The following is a 24,669-nucleotide window of genomic DNA, read 5'->3' as shown; positions in this document are numbered from 1 at the left end:
ATCGAGAACTTTCGTACGAGAATTTGTTGGGCGTCTCATTGAAACGAAGCTATTCTGGAACACTCAGCTTGATACTAATTATTTTTACATTAAGTATTAGTACTACAACTTTTAAGTGTAGGTCCGAGATGACATACCATGTAATTTGTAGGACAATGTGCATGGTAGACTATGTAAATGGTAGACAGCCAATAAAAAAAAAATCAGCTGGTTAGTAATTATTTTTCATGGCCTTGTTTATGATACATGTTGGAGAGGGGGGACGCCTTAATAAAAACCTTATATTTTGTAGGACAAATATTTTTTCACGTTATTTAAATAATTATCTTGATAATTAACAAAGAAAAATTTGGTTAGTAATAAATTTTTAGAATTCGTCCGGTCAACATATTTTATCCTTGCTGCCCCATCAAGCTACCATTTACCAACATTGCTGTAAGGAAAAATGTTGGGCGTCTTGTCGAAACGAAGCTACTCACGAAAAATCAGCTTGTTATTAATAAATGATGAAAACTATACTAGGGATCATGTACTATTATGTTATCGTCGTTAATAAGAAGCTTGATATTAACGATATCACATTTTTGCAGTAACAGAGGATATGTGATATAGGGGTGGTTTCATGGCGGTGCTCGAGTTTGTAGAGAGCGGCATTCAAGTCGGAGACTTCTGCGAGAGCAGACGAATAATGGAGATATAGTTATAATACTAATCACTTACTTACATATAATTGTAATACGTTACTCTGTATCGTTTATTTCACTATATTAATACATGTCTTCCTTTAGATAGATTTTTCTTTATAATTCCTTAAAATATAACTTTAATAATGTTGATACAGTATGAAATTATCATAATCGACACTTCATTTCTGTAACTTACTGTAACACTTTGACCACTTCGATTAACGCAAAAACTAGTCTACATTAAAAATACACACCAAATTATTCAAACGTCCATTTATTTCATAGAAATAATCACAATAGTTTATTCACAAGTTAACACACTATTTAACACGTCGCGCCTCGTTCTTGGCGCTCTCGTCATCTGCATCCAACTGAAACAAAATTGAAATAAAACTAAATATTTATTTATATTGCGTTATTATAATAATAAACGGCGATGCATTGGCGACTATAGGTGACGGTGACTGCTTTCTACCAGGTAGCCTGTCTGTCTTATTGTTAGGTATAAATATAAAAAAAACATGTGTACGTGTATTACACGTGTTACGTGTAATAACATGTGTTACGTGCGTTACATGTGTGTTTTACATGTGTTACAGATGTTTACACATGTTACGTATAATAACATGTGGTTACGTGCGTTACATGTGTGTTTAGCATGTGTTACAGATGTTTCCACGTATATGTGTGTTTTATACGTGCTCGTGATATACGCGTGAGTTACATGTGTATAGTTCGCGTAAAACTGCTAGTCCGCTCTGAATATAGAAATGAATTGCGTCGCCATAACAAATTTTATGACTTGTTGGGAACGACTTCAGAGCGGACTAGCAGTTTTACACAGAGTATGCATGTATACGTGTGTTACATGTGTAACGTGTTTGTATGTGTTACATATATGTTAGACATGTGTAAGATGTGTATCCGTGTGTTACACGTGTACGGTGGGTATGCTACATGTGTGTTTTTACATGGGGCCATGTGTTACGTGTGTTACATGCATTGTGTGTGTGTATCTTCATTTCATGGGTATGTGTGTCACGTGAGTTAATTGCATAGTGTGTTACATGTGCGTGATTGCATGGGAACGTGTTACGTGTGTTACATGTGTTACGTATATTGTACTAGTGTTACGCGTGTTACATGTGCCCCCACGTTAGTGCGTTACATCTGTATGTATGTGTTACATGTGTGTTACGTGTGTTACGTATGTGTTACATGTGTGTTACATATGTGTTACGCACCGCTCATGGCTTGGCGCGGCGCGCGGGCTCGCTGGCGGTGGGCGGCGGCGGCGGGCCCTTCGCCTGCAGCTCCTCCAGGTACGCCGTGATGATCGCCTGCCGCTGCTCCGGCAGGTGCTCCAGCGCCGTGTACCTGAACATCACATAACACATGAGTAAACTTTGAAATGTCGCGTACCGAATTTGAGGATGTTAACTAAGTTAAGGACTATTTTTTTTCTTTTTTTCGAGGGGTAATCTTCTAAAGGGGGTTATGTGGGACTTTTACCGCACTAAACCCCCCCGGTGGCCGTCCTCGGCGCTGCGCTGGACGCCGGGATCTCCAAAGGAAAGCGACCGGAGTCCTCCGAGCGCGATTCCTAGGTCGGACTCTGCCCTGGGGCGAGCAGTTTACACCCCTCCCGTGTACCTGGTGTTTACGACGGTATGCGACCACACATACCACCGTCCTTCCCGGGGTCGCTTGCTGGACGGTTCGAGCTCCCACAACAACCCCTTTTAGTCTCCTCTTACGACACGCAGGGGATACCGTAATATTTCCGGGACAACAGGGACAGTCACATCATTACCTATTATCGTGCCGCGCTGTGTCACGTATCACTTATACACCTTGCGTCGTAAAGCAAGTTGTGTATGACATCATTTGGCATCGTATCATCAACAGAAGTCGTATGGTGTAGTGTCATGTCGTTAACTAAAATATCGGGACACCCGGCGTTGTGTTGCATCGTGTCAAATTCGCATGTCATTTCGTAATATGCATGTCATCTCGTGACACGCGTCGTATTGTAACACGTATTATGTCATATCTCGTATCGCATGCCGCATGGCATGCCATGTCGTGACCCCAGTGTCGTGTCGTATCGTGTGTCGTGTGTCGTGGCGTACCTGGCGTCGTGTGCGAGCGCCTCGTGCAGCTGCGCCATCCCCTGCGGCTGCGCCTTCGCGGCGGCCAGCGAGCGGTGCGTCAGTGTTCGCGTCTCCTGTAACAGGTGTCGTAGCGCCCCCTTGGCGGCGGTCAGCTTGTCGCGCTGGTAGTCGCGGAACTCGCGCTCCATCTGAACAGAAACACGTTTCATTTGTTAGACCTCGTTTGATTGAAAGTGTCTGAATGTAATGTTACCGACGCAAAGTATATAAGAACTAAATAAATTTTAACTGCTTTAACACTAATACTAGATTTAAGAGATGCTGTCCATGCCTATAATTGGTTTACATATAAGTATTATCTGTGTGGTTGTATGTTTAATGTTAATGTGTTTATATGTTTTGCTGTTGGTATGTCTAAATAAAAAAAAAATGTGAGCCGTCACGGGACGCCTGGCAGATGTGAAACATCGACATTATTTTGTAAAAGTAATATGCAGAAAATAACATATTGTGATAGGAACTAAATATGTCATAATGATAAAATAAAATGGCAATAAATGGCGTCGCATGGCGACGCGTCGCCACACCGTACACACTACTGCATATAGACTGTATATATATACCATCGTATAGCGTATGCGTTGTATACCACGGCATGCGTCGCCACGCCAGAAATCGGTTTTACGTGCGGCTATAGATGTTTCACATCAAAAATAAAAAAAAATAAAAAAAGTGTATTAGTGATTCTTTTCCTAGGTATAGTCTCCGCCAAACTGCTGGTTCGCTCCGAATATAAAAACGAGTCGCGTCGCAATAGAAAATTGCAGATTTTAGCGGGATGAAAACAGCGCGGGTTCTTCCGGGCACCCGTCTGCTGCCCGCTCTCGCCCACAGATAGTTGTGTTAGTGTGGCCTTACGTTACGGGGTATATGCTTACTAAACTAAACCCGCATGCAACAACTTCAGAGGAGACTAGCAATTTGGCACGGACTATACGTATCAGTCCATATCTGTGAGTGTATATGCCTGTTTGTATTGTGTGAGTGTATACCCAGCTGCCGCTTCACGTCGCGCCAGGCGGCCAGTGCGGCTGTGTGTGTGTGTGTGTGTGTGTGTGTCGGTGCGTGAGTGTGTGTGTGTGTGTCGGTGCGTGAGTGTGGGTGTGTGTGTGTCGGTGCGTGTGTGTGTGTGTGTGTCGGTGTGTGTGTGTGTGTGTCGGTGTGTGTGTGTGCGTGCGTGTGTGTGCGTGCGTGTGTGTGCGTGTGTGTGTGTGCGTGTGTGTGTGTGTGTGAGCGTGACGTCACCTGCACCACGTTGGCGTACGCGGGCGCGGCGGCGTGGCCGTCCAGCTGCCGCTTCACGTCGCGCCAGGCGGCCGTGCAGCTGACACCGAGCTCCGCCAGCAATGCTCTTAGCTTCTCGCGACGCTTGCAAGCGAGCAAGCCGGTGTGCTGGACGAATAGTCGCTCCTGAGAAAATAGACACGGAAATAATATTAAATTGTGTTAAGTTAAACAGTTGTGACACATTCTGGTTTCACCCTGATACCTCAGATTCTGTCTCATAACTGCAATACCAATGAAGGTATCAACACACATCTGTGGCATATCTCAGGTAGAACTCGTTATCTTATTCGGAATTGATTACAGATATCCATGGGCGGCAGTAGCCACTTACCATTAGGTCGACTGCATGGCCGTTTTCAAATACAATATTTTTTTTTTAAATCTCATTTAAAATAAAGGTATATTACAATGTTACAAATATATGTAAAGAAAAAGTCTATTTTAATTGATTCTTTTTCTCTATGAACTATTTTACTATTGTCTATTATTTGTGACGTTTGATTCAATGTCACATAAATTGAAATAGAAAAATGTTTTAGTGGAATAAAAAACTTTAAATGTCGTTTCTCTATATTACAGAACAACAACATTAGTTTTTTTCCACAAGACAGATCACTATTATATATACATCATATGTCAGTTAAAAAGACAAAGTAAACTTCGTTAAACCTTGAATAATATTAAAAATCATACCATATCATCTTTACTGAGAGGTTTCGCGAGCGCGTACCGATGGTCCTTCTTGAGCTGCTTCTTCGCCTCGCGCCACGTCAGATCCGGGTTGCGCACCAGGTCTGCGAGTAACGCGTTGAAGTGCTGCAACGGTAATGCTCGTTAATTAATTAACGAATTAACCGAATTGACGCGTAAATTTCTTCTGAATTAATCGAATAGACGCGTAAACTTCTGTTTGAATTAAGGAATTAACCGAACTGACGCATCAACTACGTTTGTTTGTTAGCAATTTGACATCGACAATTGACGTAACGTACGTAAGTAGGCACGTAATATTCATTTAAAATTATGGAACGAATTAACCGAGTAGACTGCTTATGTTTTGTACTTCAACTGACAATTGAAGAATTCGTCATCTCTATTCAAACTAATGTGACACTCTCGAATATTCACAACTGAATTAATGAAGTATCCGAATTGGCTAGTAATTTTCATTCGAAATTAATTAACGAATTAATCGAGTAGACGCGTTATCTTCGTTTAAGCTTCAAACGCATGTAGTGAAGACTACAGTAACACCTAACAAATGATGATAGTGATGATGGTAACAAAGAAATTAAATTAAATATTTTTATTTTGTATAGACCTGCAAAGGCACTTACAAATTGCCAGTTATATTTTTTTTCTTATTCTACTACCTACTAAAATAATTCTGACGTTTATGATATTGATATTAATAGTAATGATGATAACAGCCTTGACAAAGATTTTAATAATGATGATGATAATGACAGTGTTAATAATAATAACAATAATTACCTGCACCGCCTCATCCCGCTTATGGTACTCCCTCTCCTTGTCCCTGTCGCGCAGGCTGCTCGCCAACGCCAACTGCACTTGCTTCTCGCGCTGTTTGATCGATGCGGCCGCTCGGGCGGACCGCTCGCGCGCCCGGGCCTCGTCCGCGGCGGAGTCGCCCGACTCCGCGCCCGAGTTCGCCTCGCCGTCCGAGTTCTCGACGCCCGAGTTCGCTACTTCTTCTGTCTCCATTGGCTCCGGTTGCTGGTGGATGGGGTGATAGGTTATAAAACACGTTTTCAGTCTGTCTGTATGTGTGTACACTTTTAAGGCCCTGTTTATGTCTAGACATTGAAAGACTAATTATTTTTTTTATATCCAATTTAGTCACGTGGTTTGTATATAAATAGTGATGTTATTTATCAACAGTAAATGTCTGTTCGAATCTTTAATTATAACCGAAGCTTGAGCGCTCGCTAGCATTCTCAAGGCCAGAGTCATCGCCCGACTTCACGTCAGAGTTCTCGACGCCCGAGTTCGCTACTACTTCTGTCTCCATTGGCTCCGGTTGCTGGTGGATGATTATAAAATACGTTTTCAGTCTGTCTGTATGTGTGTACACTTTTAAGGCCCTGTTTATATCTAGACATTGAAAGACTAATTATTTTTTTACTTTCCAATTTAGTCACGTGGTTTATATATAAAAAGTGATTTTATGTAACACGTCCCGAACAAAGTCAATGTCTGTTCGAATTTTTAATTATAACCAAAGCCCGAGCACTCACTGGCATTCTCAATGCCCGAGTTCGCCGCCTCTTTTGCCTTTGGTTGCTAGGGTCGAGCCCAGAAGAGTAAGTTGTGAAGAAAGATTCGTAAATATACTAAAAGATATTATGTATACTAATACGAATATTCAAAGATATATAAACTTATAGTCGTCACAATTTAAGGGTTCGTACACAAAACTGCGATGCGACGTCGCATCGCAAAAATCTGCGAGCTCTCTCGACGCATCGCAAGAACTTGCGAATTGATTCGCATCGCACAGTGGTTGTTGTTGTTGGTCACCCTGAGAGACGCTACGCCGCACGATATCGCATCGCAGCAATTCGCATCGCAATTTTCTGCGTTGCGAATTCGTATCGCGTCGCATCGCAGTTTTGTGTTCGAGCCCTAAAAGGCCCATTTTGACACATGCCACACACGACTATAAGTATAAATTTACACCCTTCAATATTTAGGACACATTTTTATAATAATTATGTACGTATGTGCGCTTTTAAAGCACTATCAGCGGATATTACATGATGCCTCTTTCTTTGGCAGTTATTTATCTTGATTGAACTGATTTAATAATTTTTGTTCTAACATAACTAAAGTATTAGTAATGACAATATCTAGAATTTTTTAAGGTTTTACTTGACTTATCCTTTAAAATATTGATGTAGTTTCTATGAATGTAAGCTAGGGTTTGGCAATGAGCAGGCGTCGAGTGGAGCCCGATTGCAATGGGTATACTATAAAAGGGTATAATAATCAGTCCTAACCAAGCTTTGTCTACCACGCTTTAAAAAATTGATAATTTAATTAGGCAAAAATTTACAAAATGTGGTAGAAAAAAAATTGCATAGTAACTTTTTGTCTGTTGCTATTTAAAATTATTTCTGTTATCAATCAGTCGGTCGAGGATTATACCCATATAAAAGGGCAACATTCTTCTACAAGATAACTGGATATTTATTTGAGGGATGTAATCCGAAGACATATTTATTATCATTATATATATTCGCCTAACAAATAAATACGTTTCGTATAATCTCAAATAGGACTCTAATTGTAAATTATTACTGTATTTGTTTTACATAAGAGACTTGTTGTCATTCATTTATTAATTTAAATATCCATAGATAAGGTGGAACTCCATACATACTCGGCGGACACCCAAAAAATATTTGAGTCAAAGTAGAGTCCGCTCCAAACTGCTAATCCGCTTCGAATATAGAAACGCGTCGCGTCGCAATAGAAAATTGTAGATATCAGAGGGACTGGATATTTCTTCCATTTCCATTCTCTCGCCCGCGGGCACATCGCGCAGCTAGTGTGCCCGCACGTTACGGAGTATGTGCTCGTACACAAAACTGCGACGTCGCATCGTAAAAATCTGCGAGCTCCCTCAACGCATCGCAAGAACTTGCGAATTGATTCGCATCACGCAGTGGTTGTTGTTGTTGGTCACCCTGGGTGACGCTACGCCGCACGATATCGCATCTCAGCAATTCGTGTCGCAATTTTCTGCGTTGCGAATTCGCATCGCGTCGAATCGCAGTTTTGTGTACGAGCCCTATATGCTAAATAAACTTGTGCACAATAACTTCAGAGCGGACTAGATGTTTGGCGCGGAGTATATCAAGTTAAGCATTGATTTTAAACGTGATTTATATATTTTTTCTAACACACTTGACCCCTGGATGGTGGGTATCACGGAATGACCCCATGTAAATGTTACTTTCTGAACATAATCGAAAAATTAAGTAAATATAGACAAATAAGTGGACACAATTACATTTATTATCATTAAACGTTACAATAGTAGTTATAATTAATAATTACATAAAAACATTATCCTAATACTAATTGTATCGCGAAAACAATTTACATATTTACCTTAATTATTATATATTAAAGTTATAATTAATATTTACAAGTTTCGTATTGCGAAATTATACCTACAGGTCGGTACAAACATATTCTACTTTTAGTAGAGATTATTATTACATTACTTAATATAAGTTGATTATGTCATTATATGAAAAAATATTTTGTATAAGCGAAAATTTTAAAATTATTTCGAATTGAAATATGTAATTAAAATAGTCTCACTGTTGAAGCTATAGGAGTAGCAGACGAGCATGCAGTCCACCTGATGGTAAACTACTGCTGCCTATGGACATCTGTAATCAACCCCAGATAGGATAAGATAATCCTAACTGAGGTCGGACACAGATGCGCCGCTACCGCTGAGGTCTAAGCTGGAAGGCCTCGGATAAGTTAAATACGCTTTCTACACGCACAGCCCCACACTAGGATTCCCTGTGTACACACACAGAGACAAAAACATTAACACCCAGACCAGAACAGAAATCTAAATTCATCATCAAACATCTGTCTGGCCGGGGATCGAACCCGGGACTCCTTGCGCGTCAGACCGGTATGGTGACCGCTCCGCCACGCGGGTCGTCAATGGCACACTATACTTTATAGTGACCATTCGTCTCCAACAGTAGATATCTAAAATCGTGTGGATAAATAAAAAAACGAAAGAGTTCAAAATTTTCGCTCTTAGTACATTTATAAATTACGTCACAAAAATTTAAATAATCATGTCACATATTGTCAATTTCGTATAACACTGCTTGTGACGTCACAAACACACATTCTTATTTTAATCATTATTTCATTGATAGACAACCAAACTTTAAATTACAATTGTCTCATTGTTTTATTTAATAGTATTTTGACTTAGACGTGACGTCACGAGTCTCATGACAACCCCCCCCCCCCACTCCACTTCCCTGAGGTGTGACGTAATTTACAGACAGCCTTAGCATAAACTGACACGTGCCTTTGATGTGTATATCTTATGCCGCGTCCACACGCTCGCCAAACTTCAACAAACCGCCACGAATTCAAACGTGTGGCTAGACTATTTGTGTTGATTTTGTTAAAGTTTGCCAAATGTGCGAAACAGCATTATATTTTAGGACGCGCGGATGGAGAGATCGAATTTTTATATATACAAAAAAAAACAGCTTACTTATCCAACTAGAACAAAAGATCTAGCCTACTTCGGTTTACACCAGTTATAAATCATAAATACATAAGTATATTACTATGAATCTATATTGTATATTACTATAATCTATATTATTTATCGTCGTCTATAATCGATCTCTCGATCCATGCGAAAACCAAGGTTTGGAATACACATGTTACGTCTGATAGAAGTAAATAATAATATAATGTATACAGTGGATGTTGTATTGCTTAAACACCCTGAAATGATTTCTGAATTCGTCAAATAGATATCTGCTTATATGCCTCCCAGTACTACGTTTTTCTATATTCGAGTTATACGATTTCTGGGTCACATATATATGGGGAGTATATTGGGTTAAAATAGCTAACGTGTTAGAAATGTATATTTTAATATTTATTGTAAAGTCCATCCAAAGAGGAATCCATGCAGGGTTACCCCCTTAAAAAACTAAACAAGTGCGAGTCGGACTCGACAGTTTGGGGGACCGCACTTTTACATAATTACACTTTGAATATTTTACGAAATTTGTAAGACAAAACATTGATTACGTTAAATATTAAAAAAATTACGTAACGCCATTACTATTGGATAAAACCTATAAAATATAACCACGAATTGTTTTACTGAATGTTTCATATACAGCATGTATAAAACCGTACAGCACGTGTATTCCATACTTTGATGTAAATTTACGAGTAGTTAGATTTTCAATAAAATACCACCCTATATACAGTAGTATACACTATGGCCTTGTTATAAGAATTAAGGCACGATTTTATTTGTGTACGTCTCCTAAGGGCTAAAACATATACACGACATGTCGTGTCGTGGCACGTTACGACGTCGTGTAATATCGCGATGTCGCGTCGTGGAAATACACGATCGTGCATCGGGAAAATTGGTGATGCAATCCTGTAATTTTTTGGTTACTTTCGTGATAAGAATTGAATGAACTATTGTTTTATGGATAATGTATGTGATCTTTTAAAATAATATATTATTATAAAAATAGAAAATCCTTAAGCTTCAAAATAATCACTTTAAAAGGGAAAATGTGATGTCAAAGTGCAACAATAATGAAATTAATATATTACAATAGAAATTAGACGACATAATTCGTCCACGACGCGTGTCGTACGACGTACGTCGTGGATTCCTACGATGCGACAGCGCAACGCTACACGACGTCACAACGTACCACTATCACAATATCTACAGGCATTGAGAGTGTCAGACAGAGGTCGTGTCAGACAAAACCACCCCGTGTCATCCCCGGAGCGGTCACCACGCCGGTCTGACGCGCAAAGGGTCCAGAGTTCGATCCCCGGCCAGACAAATTTCTTAATGATGAGTTTTCTGGGTCTGGGTGTTTATGTATTTGTCTCTGTGTGTTCATGGCACCCACGATACAGGTGGTGTGGCCCTGAGTGTAGAAAGCGCTTATGTTTGAAATCATCTTTTCCATACAATATTTTGACGGCTGTATTAAGGTACATATAAATAAATCATTACGCATTATAAAGAATACTTTTTGTCTGTCACGACACGTGTCTGACACGCTTCATGCCTGGAGATATAAATGAAGTCATACCGTGTGTATGTTTCAGCCGTAATTCGGATGTTCCTATAGTAAGTGAATAATTAATATATTACAAGAAATTTATTACTACAAGTTTACTGTGTAATTTGTTTCAATACAAAATGTAAAACAAAATGGCGGCGTTTGTATATCTTTCTAGCTTACACTTTTTCAGATTGAGCGAGACGTGAATAGAAAAACCGCCATTTTGAAATACAATCTTCATTGAAACAATTTATACGCATGTTGACTGATTATGTATGTAAATAGTATTTTTATTTTTTTATTTGTCCCGTGAATTCGAACGGTTTCGGTGTCATATTCGATTAAAACCGGTTTGAACCAGATTAATAAGTTCGTGTTCGTTCTGTTCGTTCTAATAAGTTTTGTGCGTGGCACGAACGGAGGTATCGGACTAAAAGTTTTTGAAATTAGTCCAAATTGGGTAATCACCCATATGAATTGGATTATTGCAATTCATATGTATTTAGGCTGACCCTCCCATTGGCTACTATCGTTTGAGCAACTAGTAGTTAGACGCCCGTTTTCCATACTCAATCTATCCATATGTCGTCTACCAAAGATCGAAATTTGTCAATTTCTAGTATACAGAATCTGTAAATGTCTATCTTTGGTAAACATTGGATAGATCGATTATTAACAACGGGTATTAGTGACTACGTAGTGGTTAGCGCAACTGTCAAAGGAGCACGACGACTATTTAATTACGTGAAGTGGGGAATTGGGCAAATACCATCTGAAATCTCGCTTAATCTTACATTAGACAGGGGGGAGGCCTAGGCAAATATCACGTACTTTTTTCGTCACAAGAAACAAAGTAAACCGCCGAAATAAATGTGTTAAATTAAATACAGCATGTTTCTTCATTACAACTTGATCACATCTTAATAAAATTAAATAAAAACATTAATCAAGTTATTTTTTTCTCTTTAGAATAAAGTATTTACAATAGAAACACACACAAAAAGTCTCACATGAGATTTGGGTATGGGGGAGGAGGGTTGAGCCATATCTTACGACATCTCACGATCTCGAAAAACCATTAAAAGCGTCTCAACGTAATTACGAAATAATTATTGGATCTCATTAATTAATAGATGCTTCCTTAACCGACCAAATAGCCTACACAACTACCGCTAAAACGATAGCAACCAATACACGGTCAGCCTCACTAAAAAAAAAATAGTAAACTTAAATTATAATAAAAGTTTAAGACTACGTAAGTACAAACGTAGTGTGTATATAAACGAAACGCCAAACAAACATATACCAACAGAACAATATACAAACGTCGTCGATTACTAGCAATACTTCATTCAAAACCGAACTACCCTCGGCTGCGTGTGATAAGAACAAAACGAAACAGAACAGAACAGTACCCTTAGGACGTTTGTCCACCGCTACCGTCACCGGGCCGTCACCGAGAACGAGATTATTTCGAGCCAATTTTCTCTTTAGAATGACGTGACGGCGATAGTTTGTCCACCGCGACCGATATCGGCGATTTATTTTGTTCCAGCTGTCACTCGTGTGACGGCTGTGTATGGACAAGTTCAAACGTGTTTTATGTTGCACATCGGCTCGTCTAAATCTCGAGTGCCGATCTAGCGGTCACGCCGATCTACTCGAAATATCGGCGGTCGGGATGACGGTGCTCGGATGACGGACGTGCGGTGGACAAGCGGCTATAGTAAATGTATGTACCGATACATCGGCGCCGTCATCTCGTTCTCGGAGACGGCTCGGTGACTTCGGCGGTAGACAAACGCCCTAAGGGTACTGAACAGAACAAAAAAACAAAAACAAACAACCGAACTGAACAGAACTCAGTACATTAAACGTCCGTGCGCGGGCGGGTGAAGAACACGCAGCGCAAACACTATTCCTTCTCCGACTTCTTCCGTTTCTTCTTCTCCGCCTTCTCCGCTTTCTTCTTGCCCTTCTTCGCGACCTCCACTTCGGGCGATTTGAAGTCCTCCTGCTTCCGCTTCTTCGGTGGGGATTTGATCGGGGACTTCTTTTCCGGCGTCGGTTGTTCCTTCTTGGATGATCTGAGTTGTTTCGGCGAGCATACGTTCTCTGGTGTAGCTGAGCGAGATGTGTGGGAGGAACGAGTTTCCGATTCGGTGGAACCTCCTCGTTTGTTCTTGGAGGATTTGGTCGATTTGGACTCGGAGTCCTCCTCGCCGGGTATGCCAAGTATCTCCGCCCACTGGTCCGGCGGCGGCGTGGGCTGCTTCTTCACGTCCTCGGCCGGCTCCGCTGCCTTCTGTGAGCACAAACGGTGCGGTCAGCTCATGTTGGTGGGTTTTCACCTGATTTACGTTATGTTAGTGTTCGGTCGAGTGCGTTAAGAGTTGCGTACAATTCAGTGTCCGCTATTGAAATTAAATAGAAACAATTTCTCTATTTGTTGCTCGTAAACCCACAATACTAATTCTAGTTTACATTTCGATACGTTATCGAGCATTCATATTTGTCAAAATTCTTCGTAAATAACTTTTTACTACCTAAAGACTATAGGAAAAAGAAATACCTTGAACCATTTATAATGGTTGTAACATACGTCCATCGATGTCGACATATTTGTATGTGTATTGACCTGCTCACAGCGAATTATTTAAAGAAAATGATCTAATATCTGGGGGCATGGCAGTGCCCCCGCCAAGTCGAGAAAAAATTCAGCATGTCCGTTATTTTGGATTTTATGACACAACTCATATTTAACTCGTATTACGCACTTTACCACAACACTAATATAATGTAAATCAGGTGTTAGAAATTCTCTGCTGGATTGCACGAAACCAAGTTTTGATCGACTTTTCGGATCATTTCACATGAGCTAAAGTTTAGTGTTGTCGGACTAGTCAAAAGTTTTAAATTATACACCTGGTTTCGTGCAATGTAGCTTTATATGTGATTTTCAAGGATGAGGTCCGAAATAATAGAAGTAACGATTTAAATAATAATTTCATGAAGAATACAATAATAATTGTCCGGTCAAGTTTTGAGAATCAATCTTAAGGGACAGTATGCTAGGTAAGCGTCGTGCGCTTGCAACACGTGGTATGTGGTGGCGCTCAACTGTACCCTTCGTAAAAGTTTTTATGTTTTCTCGAAAACGTTTAACGTTTACGAATTCGCTCATACAGCTCCTCCGTGGACCGTATCGGGACTAAAATTTCTCATTATGAGTTTTAAAAAAAAACTGAATCGTCAACGTCAAATGTCCTTACATTTAATTTTACAGACATAAATGTAAATATAAATGAATTCTCATTTATATTTACATTTTTAATTTTATTTTGATAGCGTTATAGTTCCGTTTTTGAACTACTAATATTGCGGAATTTTACCTCCGATACGGTCCACGGGGGAGCTGTATGAGCGAATTTGTAAACATTGAATGTTCTCGAGCAAATATAAAAACTCATACTAAGGGAAATTTTAAGAAACAGTATAGGAGCAGGGGCCGCCGCGCGCGTTAAAACCGTCGCATGTGCGCGCCCTTGCTGCTCACACTATTAAAAAAACCGAAAAGTAATCATTTTTTCTATGCCGACGAAAGCAATTATTTGTTAAAGAAATCCTAAATACAAATATTTTCCATAATTTCCGAGCATTTGTTGCCACTGTTAAAAAATGATGAAAATTTAAGATTTATTTATAACATATTTGTTTTTCCCTAACACAGAAATTATTAATTGCTTTTCGGTTTTCTAAATATTTTGCAATACAAACACGCGAGCGTTCACTCACGTTTGTTTTAGCAGACGTGTCTTTGGACTTTTAAAAAAAAATGTATAAAAATTACTCATTTCGTTCCTCATCCTTAAAACTAGATAGTCAGTCAACTATTACTATTAAATGTCAGTTTTTGAAAAGTCGAAAGCGAACCTGCACCGGACACACGTAGACTAGCTAGCGATATTTATATATATCTTTCGCATTTGATGTGCAACTAAATATCTATGACTAGTTTGACTTTAACGGTTAACTAGTGGATTAGATACGGACCTTGACTAGCAAAGTGCCTAATATTCGAAATTAGTCTACTATCCCGAATGCAAATGAATAAGGATTTCGCATTGAATGTGTGTATGACGGATTTGACTATAACGGCTAACTAGTGGATATTTTTCTATATAACTCGCGCTAGGTACGGACTTTGACTAGCAAAGTTCCTAGTTCGGAACTAGTCGACTATCCCGAATGCAAATGAGTCGTTTAAATTCAAGATATACAGGAAAATATTATTAATATTAAAAATGACACTTCGTAGAGTAAATTTATATTATTTGAATGATAATGATAAATGATATAAGTACGTACCATAAGTTTATGAATAAGGTAAGGTTATGAATTGTAAATTTCGCTAGAGCAAAGGGCTTTGCTTTATGACAATCTATGATATAACATTACAAGATTAGACGCATAATGAAGGGTATTACATTATATTTATTTATAGCACTTGCTTGGCAAAATCTCAGTATAAATGCTTCACTATATTATGCAGGATGTTAAAAAAAATGTTTTAATTATATTTATTTTTGCTGTATGACTTTTACGCTAGTGCCGTTTGTTTTCTTTTTTTTATAATATAAGAGGAGCAGACGAGCGTGCAATAAACGTGATGGTAAGTGGCCATTGCCGCCAATGAACATCTGCAATCAACCCCAGACAGGATTACATTCCTACCTGAGGTCGACCACAGATGCGACGCTATCCCAGTAGACTAAGGTGGAAACTATGTGTCCCTTACCACACCCAAGTATATGAAGTATATTTTTAACATTTTAACATAACTCTTAAACTGAAACATAGTTGTTTCTCTAATAAAGCAGACATGAGTGTGACGGAGGTGATAGGTAAGTTATTTCTTAAGCGGAAAATCTTAATGGTCTTATTAACTTTCATTTTTATTAGCTTTCATTTTATTCTTGCACATGTACGCCATTCAATAACTTAGTAACCCAAATTTATTTCATCCCAGAGATTAATTAATATGTATGATAAGTTAAAAACCATGTTATTTGAAAAAACTAGAACAAAATTTATTAAGTAAGCTTCCTCCTAAATCAAAGACGAATCTCACAGTATTTTCGTAAAGTTTACATTTATTTATGGGATAACATAGCTAGGTATTTGGTTTTACATATTGAGATTTTTACAATGTTAGATATTAATTACGTTTTTGTTAGAAAAATAAAACAAACTGTGATACTACACTGTTAGTCTACTTGGTTAAGTTTTACTTTTAAATTTAAGCTGTGTTTAAAGAACGCAGTATTTCGTGCAATATATTTTATTGTTTGTTAGTGCTATAAAGTAATCTTGAAAAGGCTACTAAAGGAAAAAAAACTTTTAAATAAATAAAACCTTTTTAATTTATATGAAGCGATATCAATTGATAAGAATTAATTATTAATAAATGGGTCAAAACAGGTTAAAGTATGTAAAAAATAGGAATATAAATATGTATTTTTATGAATATTCTATAAATTCTGAGCATACGTTGTGAACATAAACAAGTCTATCAAATTATTACAATAAATGAAATAAATTATGCAGCCTGTAAAAAGATTTAAACGAAAGATGAGTTCATAAGAAAGAGGTTATTATAGGTTGAACATATTAAAAAAAATAAAAATATATTTTTTGATACTACGTTCCGTTCTTTGAGTAGAATTTTTGCAAAAAAAAATATTCGTAATAAGCTTTTCATATCTTTTATAATAGTTGTTCATAGACATAGGCAAGACAGAATGTTTTTGTCAATAAAGTTTCTCACGGAACACTACACGACACCCGTGAATTGAACTTAAGTGAATTTTTGACTACTACAATTTAACTTCAAAGTTTGACGAGGTAGACGAAATTTCGAAATTAAATTAAAAAAAAAATCTCCAATAATTGACAATTTACAACTTTGATAGACAACTATCGAAACTGATCGATTTATGCTAATTGACGCTAACGAATAGGTGGCACTTGGGGGTCTATTTACTGTAGTGTTTAACACAGAGCACATTTCAAAGCCATGAGCGACTTATGGATGCTAGTTAGGAACTTATTCGGTTGCTTTTGGAGGAGGTTGATGGAACGGAATGGAACGTCATGGAAACAGTGCAGCTAAAATATTTATGCAACCATATATATTTCTATTGATTGTTATAGACGACATCAATGTATCGTCGCGAAAGACATTGAGGGAAAATGCCGTCTAGTGGTTCGTGAGAATGCTTTAGATAAGAGAGGCACAAGAAATAATGTTATTAATCCCCTGAAATGTAATGATAATCAAAATTAAAAACTTTAAACATGTTGTCAGTTATATAGGACTAAATAAGGCAACGGCCACATCTAGCAGTTTAAAAAACGCGACGTCGTAACGTCTTCACGGTTTATACGACTTATTATATTATATTTTAATTTGCTCGCTGAATGCATAGGTTTTCTAATGCACTCCAAACGAGCGCTTTATTATTTATGTGCCATTAGAAAGAAAACGCTCTTACTTTAATAATAAAAGAAACATCGTAGCGGAAAAAACCTTGAAATTTCAAGCATAATTCAAATTTATATTCCAAAAAAAATTCCTGAGAGTCCATCTCAACCGCACGATGTGACCGCGCCCTACGCCTGTCATATTCTGCGGGTCAACTAGTCTACTGTCCGTTCCGGTGTAGGTCCACAAACGCAACAGACATACATAGCAACAGCCGCTACACTATCCACGTATGTCTCAAATACTAAACAGATACCTCACCGTGACTCCTTGGCGCCGTGACACGAAACAAAACACTGCAAAACCACACACTGAAATTTCGTCGCGATTTTTTTCTTGTACTAACTTTTATCTTTTTTTTATTATCTTCCGTGTGCGTGGGGTAGGCTAACGACCCCCGCAGATTATGACAGTCACGTTAATACACGCCGTCCCACGAATGTATTGTATTGTATCGTTATTCGATTCGTATTCGTCTGACGTTTCGCGTCGTGATGCGTCGGAACGGCGTCCGTTTCGTACGTGACGACAATGACGTCATGCGTCCGGAATAACATTGATGCCGTTCCGATGCGTCACGTCAGACCAATATAAATCTTTTATTAAAAACGCAAATAATAAAACGTTTTAAACGTTCAGTCAAAGGATTAGTAGGGCAATGCGCTCGCATGTTTTATTCACCGGTTAGGCTTATTACACACTGGACGTTTCTCGATAAACTCCCCTATATATTTTTTTCCCATCTTTTAGTATTTATCGATCGATTAAAAGTCCATCCCCAAGAAAGGGGTTTGCCATAATCGCAAATGGCGTGCTATTCTCTGACGCCCATCAGTAATAATCGATTTTTATAATTTTTTGCTTACCAAACTTAAAAAAATACACTTGTTGCCTAGAAAAACAAAAAAAAATGAACTTTGGTCATAGTTTCCAGACAATAATTGTCAAATTTTAACTTTGAGAGGCTAAAATCAGTAAAGATGAATTATTACTAACAGGCGTAAGTGCACAGTAGTGGAAAGGCCAAGTTGTACGGAAGCACACCATGTCATTTATAAAACTCATCGCGCCGAGCTCATTTCAATCAATCGCCACATTCGATATCGGATATTCACATATATCGCTACAATTCCAGTATGTAAGGTTTTGCAAGCGTTTTGATCAGTGACTATAATGCTGTCGAAAATAAATAACATTGCTATAATAATAAATACCGACATAACCACTAATAAACACCGATATTTCGTTCGTGTAATGGCTATAGTACTAAGAAAAGGCACGAATAAAACCCTTTCGTTCGTAGAGTAGCTACAATATTGTCACAGAGCTCTTATAACCAGTTTAATTATAACTGGTCATAGGTATATCTGCCCTCTAAGCGAGGCTCAGAATACATCGGCCCCGTGAGTCCTAATAACGCGAAATAAAAATATGTAAGGTACCTACCGTAGGATTTGTTTTTGGAAATTCTTGCCAAATCTTGTACATTAACATAACATATTTATAATCTGTGTCCGCGCAGGTTCGCTCACAGAACCGACATCGACGTAAAACTGTCTCGCCGCATACAAAAAGTAAATCAAAAATACATGAAATGTAAGTACATCACTATCCGAAGGAAGACGTTAAGAAAAAATGTTATTTTCAAAAAAAATATCGGAAAAAAAACACATATTATTGTTTATTCTTAATATAATCCAGACTTGGTGAATATTTACACACCTTGTAATATCTTAATAGAATAAAAATTGAAAAATATTAGCCAAAAAAATATACCACTTTAGCAATATACAGTCAAATCCGAATCTATAAGGATAAGCGAAAAATGCTAACAGGAGTTACGAGGCCGATTTTGATAAAAACGAAAACTGCATCATTAGTTTTTGAAAACCTCTTCCTGTATATTAAATCTAGACTAGTGTCTAGTTAAACAAATTCCATTAACAAATATGCAATTAAATTGAAAAAGCTTCCAACTATCATTAGTAAACATGTTGCCAAGTCTAGATAATATTGAGAATAAACACAATTTACAAACAACATTCAAACAATACACTCCTGAAAAGTATTAAAGCGCATCACTAGCATAATTTGGCGTACGCGCTGCCGTGCCCCTTACTACTACCCATTGTTATAAATTAATTAAAAAAATCGGAACAAATCTACATATTTTTGTTACTGTTAGTATGCTAGTCACTCCTTTGTAAAAAAGCACTCAAGAAATCTTTGAAAATTTTACATCATAAGTACCTACTATTATTATGAGAAATCGTATATGCCTAAGAAAAAGAAATACACATTAAATCCCCATTAAAAAAAATTATAAGCAGCTGAACTACCGAATAAAATTAATATTTTGAGTAAAAAAAAAATAGACACTACAAATTTCTTATAATTTTTATACTACACTTTGATTATTTCATTTACTCGAAATGCAATGATTACCCAAAAAATCTCACAAATCCTATAAGAACCCAATTTATTACCGACTAATAAAATTATCTTGTTCTTCTTCTTGCTCTCTTTCTCCTTCTCTATCTCGCAGTATTTGCACCTATTAAGTACTCCTATATATCTGCATATCTGATAATCTACTCACTTAAAAATCATCTCCATTTGTCGATAAGAACCCTATCTACTCTAATCCAATCATTATCATTTTCTTATTCTTTCCCTCTTTCTCCTTCTCTATTTCAGTAATAAAACAAATTATCTTCACCTATAAAAATACTCCTATAAATCTGCATCAATACACTATCATAAAAAGACTGCATTCTACAAAGCAGCTTAAAAATAGAACACTTACCTCTCCCTTCTCCTTCTTCTTCTTCTCCTTGCCCTCCTTCTCCTTCTCCTTGTCCTTATCCTTGTCTTTCTCCTTTTCCTTGTCTTTGTCCTTCTCCTTCTTCTCCTTTTTACTCGTGGACCGGTCTCGTTCTAGAAGAGAGAGTATTTTGATATATAAGACATTCAGTATGTTTATGAAATCATCAATAAACTAGAGTAATCATTATTGAAAATCATTCGAGAAACTGACATGCATTTGACATCTGTTTACAAATTTATATCCCTCAACTCCTATTACATTTAGCATACATGATTAACGCACGATATTCAATGTATTCCAATTTTGATTACCAAGTTTCTAGTATGAAGTAATTAAAGTCAAAATATTGAATACAATGACTGTATTAAAACTCTTCTCTATTTGTCAAAATACATTATAAACTTTTATCAATCATTAAATTATTCACTAATTTAACTAAAATAAATTAATCTATATACCACTAAAACTTATTATATTATAGTTATTATTTATTATAATATATAATTTGATTATAAATATTAACGAGTGTATGTGTTGCCCTTAAAAACAAATTCCTGCAGGAGGGGGATCTCAAAGGCTTTCCCTTCGAACTCACTAAACCAGCGACGACTCGTAAACAAATCTCCCCCATTCCCCCAAACTCGCCCGTCTCCTTCCCGTCTTTATCCTTCTTCCTCTCCTCCTTGAGCAACTTGCAGTAATCCCTTAAGTAGTCCTCCCTCAGCGTACTACTCTCCAACGCCCTGTACCGCTAAGGCAGTGTCTCTAACCCCAACCTTCACCAATCTCCGTCTTTCTCTCAAACTCACCCTTCTCCTTCCCGTCCTTGTCCTTCTTCCTCTCCTCCTTGAGCAACTTGTAGAACTCACTGAAGAAGTTCTATCTTAACTTACTACTCTTCCCACCAAACTCACCCTTCTCCTTCCCGTCCTTGTCCTTCTTCCTCTCCTCCTTGAGCAACGTGCAGTACTTCCTGAAGTAATCCTATCTTAAACTAACTATACTGTCTCAAAAGCCGCCCCCTTTGATCCCACTAAACCAATCTCCCTCTTTCCCCCAAACTCACCCTTCTCCTTCCCGTCCTTGTCCTTCTTCCTTTCTTCCTTGAGCAACTTGCAGTACTCCCTGAAGTAGTCCTCCCTCAGCGTACTACTCTCCACGGCCTTGTATCGCGCGTCACCGTCCACTTTCTTCTTGGCGTCGGCCCAGCGCGCGTGACGGTCTACCGACTTCTCCTTGAGTAGCGCTATGAAGTCCGTCTTCACCTAGAAGGAGAGGTGGTGTTCAGAGAGGGGTATTGCTTGGCGCGTGTAGGGTGGGGGGTTGACGGTCGCGATGTGGCTCGGGGGTGGGATAAACTAAGTGAAAAATATTTAAATTGTTTGAAGGATAATTTGGTAGCAGGTTGGTTTTAAGTGTATTTTTATGATATTCGGTGTTAAGTATTTTTGACCTACTTGAAAAAAGAAGGAGTTTCCCAATACATTTTTGTGATATTTAAATGCCAATGTCTGTTATTTTTTATTAATTAAGTATCATTTTAATTATTTTTATCGAGTATTTTCAACGCGTTGTACCATAATTTTTTAATAAAAGAATATAAATATATTTACATTTTTATATTTCATTTAAATTACATTTTTATAAACTTAGATAAAAGTCTCTACGATTGGAATAGAACTATCAATTATATTATTAAACGGACCCAACAGAAATTAAAAATATCATCATCATTCATTCTTTTACTTATTATTAAAGAAAAAGTAAAATTAATAATATATATGTAACACACCAGTAGCACAAAAAACCAACCAAAGTATTTTTTTTCAATTTTTTCAAAAAAATATATGTTTTTAAACACCCCTGAGCCACCGCGCGCACCGCAGCGCCCCCTATCGCTTTTCGCCGGCAAACAAACAATAAATACACGCTGAAAACATAAACGCATAGATTAGATCCTGTGGAGGTTAAACTTTCATTAGTCCCTGAAAGAAAATATCGATTAGTTTCAAAAGATACGGTAGTATAAGTGTTTTATACATTTCTTGGTCTTTATTAAATATTGTTTTACACTTACTCGCCCCATTATATAAATTATCTATAATTTCACAAATGCGTTAACTATACAAAAGTATAATTAAAAATAAAACTGTAACTTTACATTGAACACAGAGAATACAAGATAAGATGAGTTGTAAATATAATAATTTGCATCGGATTCATCTCTCAGTCTCTCAAGAAAACAAGTTACGTAGAGGACGGTTTTAAAATCTTACCAAATGCTGGAAGAATGTAGGTAAGGTAGGTAATGTAGGTAAGGTAGTGATCCAAAGTGTAGGTAATGATTTTTTTCTGACCTACGAAAAAAATTGAGCTCACATTGCAAATATCTCATATGTATATTGAGCTAGTGCAATCTTGTGTTGTATTACTATTGAGCTAATACTTAACACAGAATTTGTTTTACAGGTTCTTAATTGTTTGCAAGTTTATCGAGCAGGAATATCAGATTTTTAATTGTAATTAACCCATTGTAGAATTCAAAACCAAGAGCCACAGAGAAACAATAAAAATACAAAGTGAAAATAAAAACGCTTGATTCCATTCGTATAAATAAAGATACTACCATATCCCAAATACTATATTTTTATTGAGCTAATGCTCTATTTCAACATATTGCTTTTGAGCTTAACCAACTAAACCGTGAGCTAAGCCATTTGATAAACGCAAAAAGGTGTAAAAATCACAATAGTTATTCGCAACACTTATACTTCCGTTCTTTATTATATCCTTCTTTATATATACTTGAACTTAAAACTTGATTCTAAACTCAAAAACCGACCTAACGGGTAAACATATCATTATTTTCGTATTTTTTTTTATCAAAATTATTTTATATCTTAGAAAAAAACGGGTATTTTACTTAGGCTAATATTGTAACACATAGGCAAGCATAACCAACTCTAATTAGACATGGAATCATCCACAAATGGATGGATATGGAATGCTTCGTTCAAATACATCTTATCAATAATTATATTACATATTGTAACTGTTATAAAAGCAAAAATGTCGACTACTTATAAATTAATGAAAAAGACAACTAAAGTCACTCCTACTTTTTATTTATTATATAGGAGTAGCAGACGAGCATGCAGTCCACCTGATAGTAAGTGCCTATCACCACCCATTGACATCTGTAATCAATCCCAGATAGGATTAGAATCCTACCTGAGGTCGGTCACAGATTCGCCGATACCTCAGAGAACTAAGCTGGAACGCCTCGGAAAAGTATGTCTCCCTTATCACACACTTCAAACCAGAACACAGCAGCGCTTAACACTGCTGTTATGACAGAAATAGGTGCGGCGGTGGTGTCGCCGGAGTCGAACTTAATGGGGTTCTACCACCTTTAGTTGAAAACCAACGACACCTCCGTCACACCCTATTGAATGCAACGTAGAAGACATACATACATACAAACGTTTAAAATACATTACCCTCCGCACACAGGCAAATGTAATAGTGGTGTCTCGCAGTCGTAAAATAAACAGTTCCACCAACTTTATTAATTAGCAAGTAAAGCAACTGTGATGGATTCTATGTTCCAAATTTATAAATATAAATTATATCCATGAGCTAGAGTAGAGTATAAAATAACCAGGTTATATAGCAGACTGTAAAATGTTCCATATTAAGATTACCTGATTTTATGCCCATTTCAAAAAGTGATATATCCGGGTTTTTGGTTCTTTTAGTTCGGTTCCATTTTAGTAGTATATCAAATCAAATCATTTATTTGCTAGAACATAGTAATACAAGGATCTTAAATATGATTATATAAAAATTATATATATATAATAATCACAGCTAGAAGTCCAGCTGCAACGTTTACGTAAAAATTAAAGACTTCTATGAAACAAAAACTTTTCGTTCCAATAAAACATAATTAAAATGAACGAATTCAACACTCAAAAATGGATAGAACCAAACCAAGCCAAACCAAAAACTCGGTTACCAGTCTCTGATTAACAATAAGTAGAATATGTATTAGAATACATGTTTCGCCGGGGATCGAACCCGGTGCGCTCTATGATCACCTCGCACTTATTATATTCCTCTTAATAAATTGTATACCCGTTTTGTTTTATTACCCGTGAAATCGATTTTCATTTAAAACAATTAAAATATTGTCTTACAAAATAATTTTACTGATTTCCAAAATTTCCAAAAGTTTAAACATTTTCACTTCAAACAGTAATATTTTTATCGACTACATTCAACAACAGAACTTGAA

General features: G+C 37.3%; 1 protein-coding gene across 3 annotated transcripts in view; it reads right to left on the bottom strand.

Moving 5' to 3' along the window:
• Window positions 1-944: 944 nt before the first annotated feature.
• The window catches only part of LOC140751234 (uncharacterized), a 43,235-nt gene continuing 19,510 nt past the window's right edge, over window positions 945-24,669 (bottom strand). Inside the window, exons 17-24 of one of the 3 annotated variants that reach the window (XM_073085105.1) lie at window positions 21,439-21,637; window positions 20,352-20,482; window positions 5,642-5,884; window positions 4,841-4,963; window positions 4,106-4,270; window positions 2,819-2,988; window positions 1,931-2,063; window positions 945-1,057 (exon numbers count right to left, since the gene is read on the bottom strand). In XM_073085105.1, the coding sequence (XP_072941206.1) occupies window positions 1,934-2,063; window positions 2,819-2,988; window positions 4,106-4,270; window positions 4,841-4,963; window positions 5,642-5,884; window positions 20,352-20,482; window positions 21,439-21,637 (1,161 nt within the window). In that variant the 3' untranslated portion in view covers window positions 945-1,057; window positions 1,931-1,933. Of the gene's footprint in view, window positions 1,058-1,930; window positions 2,064-2,818; window positions 2,989-4,105; window positions 4,271-4,840; window positions 4,964-5,641; window positions 5,885-6,053; window positions 6,192-11,872; window positions 13,307-20,351; window positions 20,483-21,438; window positions 21,638-24,669 lie in introns of those variants that run through there. The other 2 variants (XM_073085107.1, XM_073085106.1) reach the window with 2 other exon arrangements.

Source organism: Epargyreus clarus, unplaced genomic scaffold (genome assembly GCF_041222505.1).
Source record: "Epargyreus clarus isolate Ecla_fem2 unplaced genomic scaffold, WU_Ecla_fem_2.2 ptg000022l, whole genome shotgun sequence".
NCBI classification, from domain to species: domain Eukaryota; kingdom Metazoa; phylum Arthropoda; class Insecta; order Lepidoptera; family Hesperiidae; genus Epargyreus; species Epargyreus clarus.
Note: the sequence above shows the minus strand (reverse complement) of the source record. Positions and strands in the feature narration are given on the sequence as shown.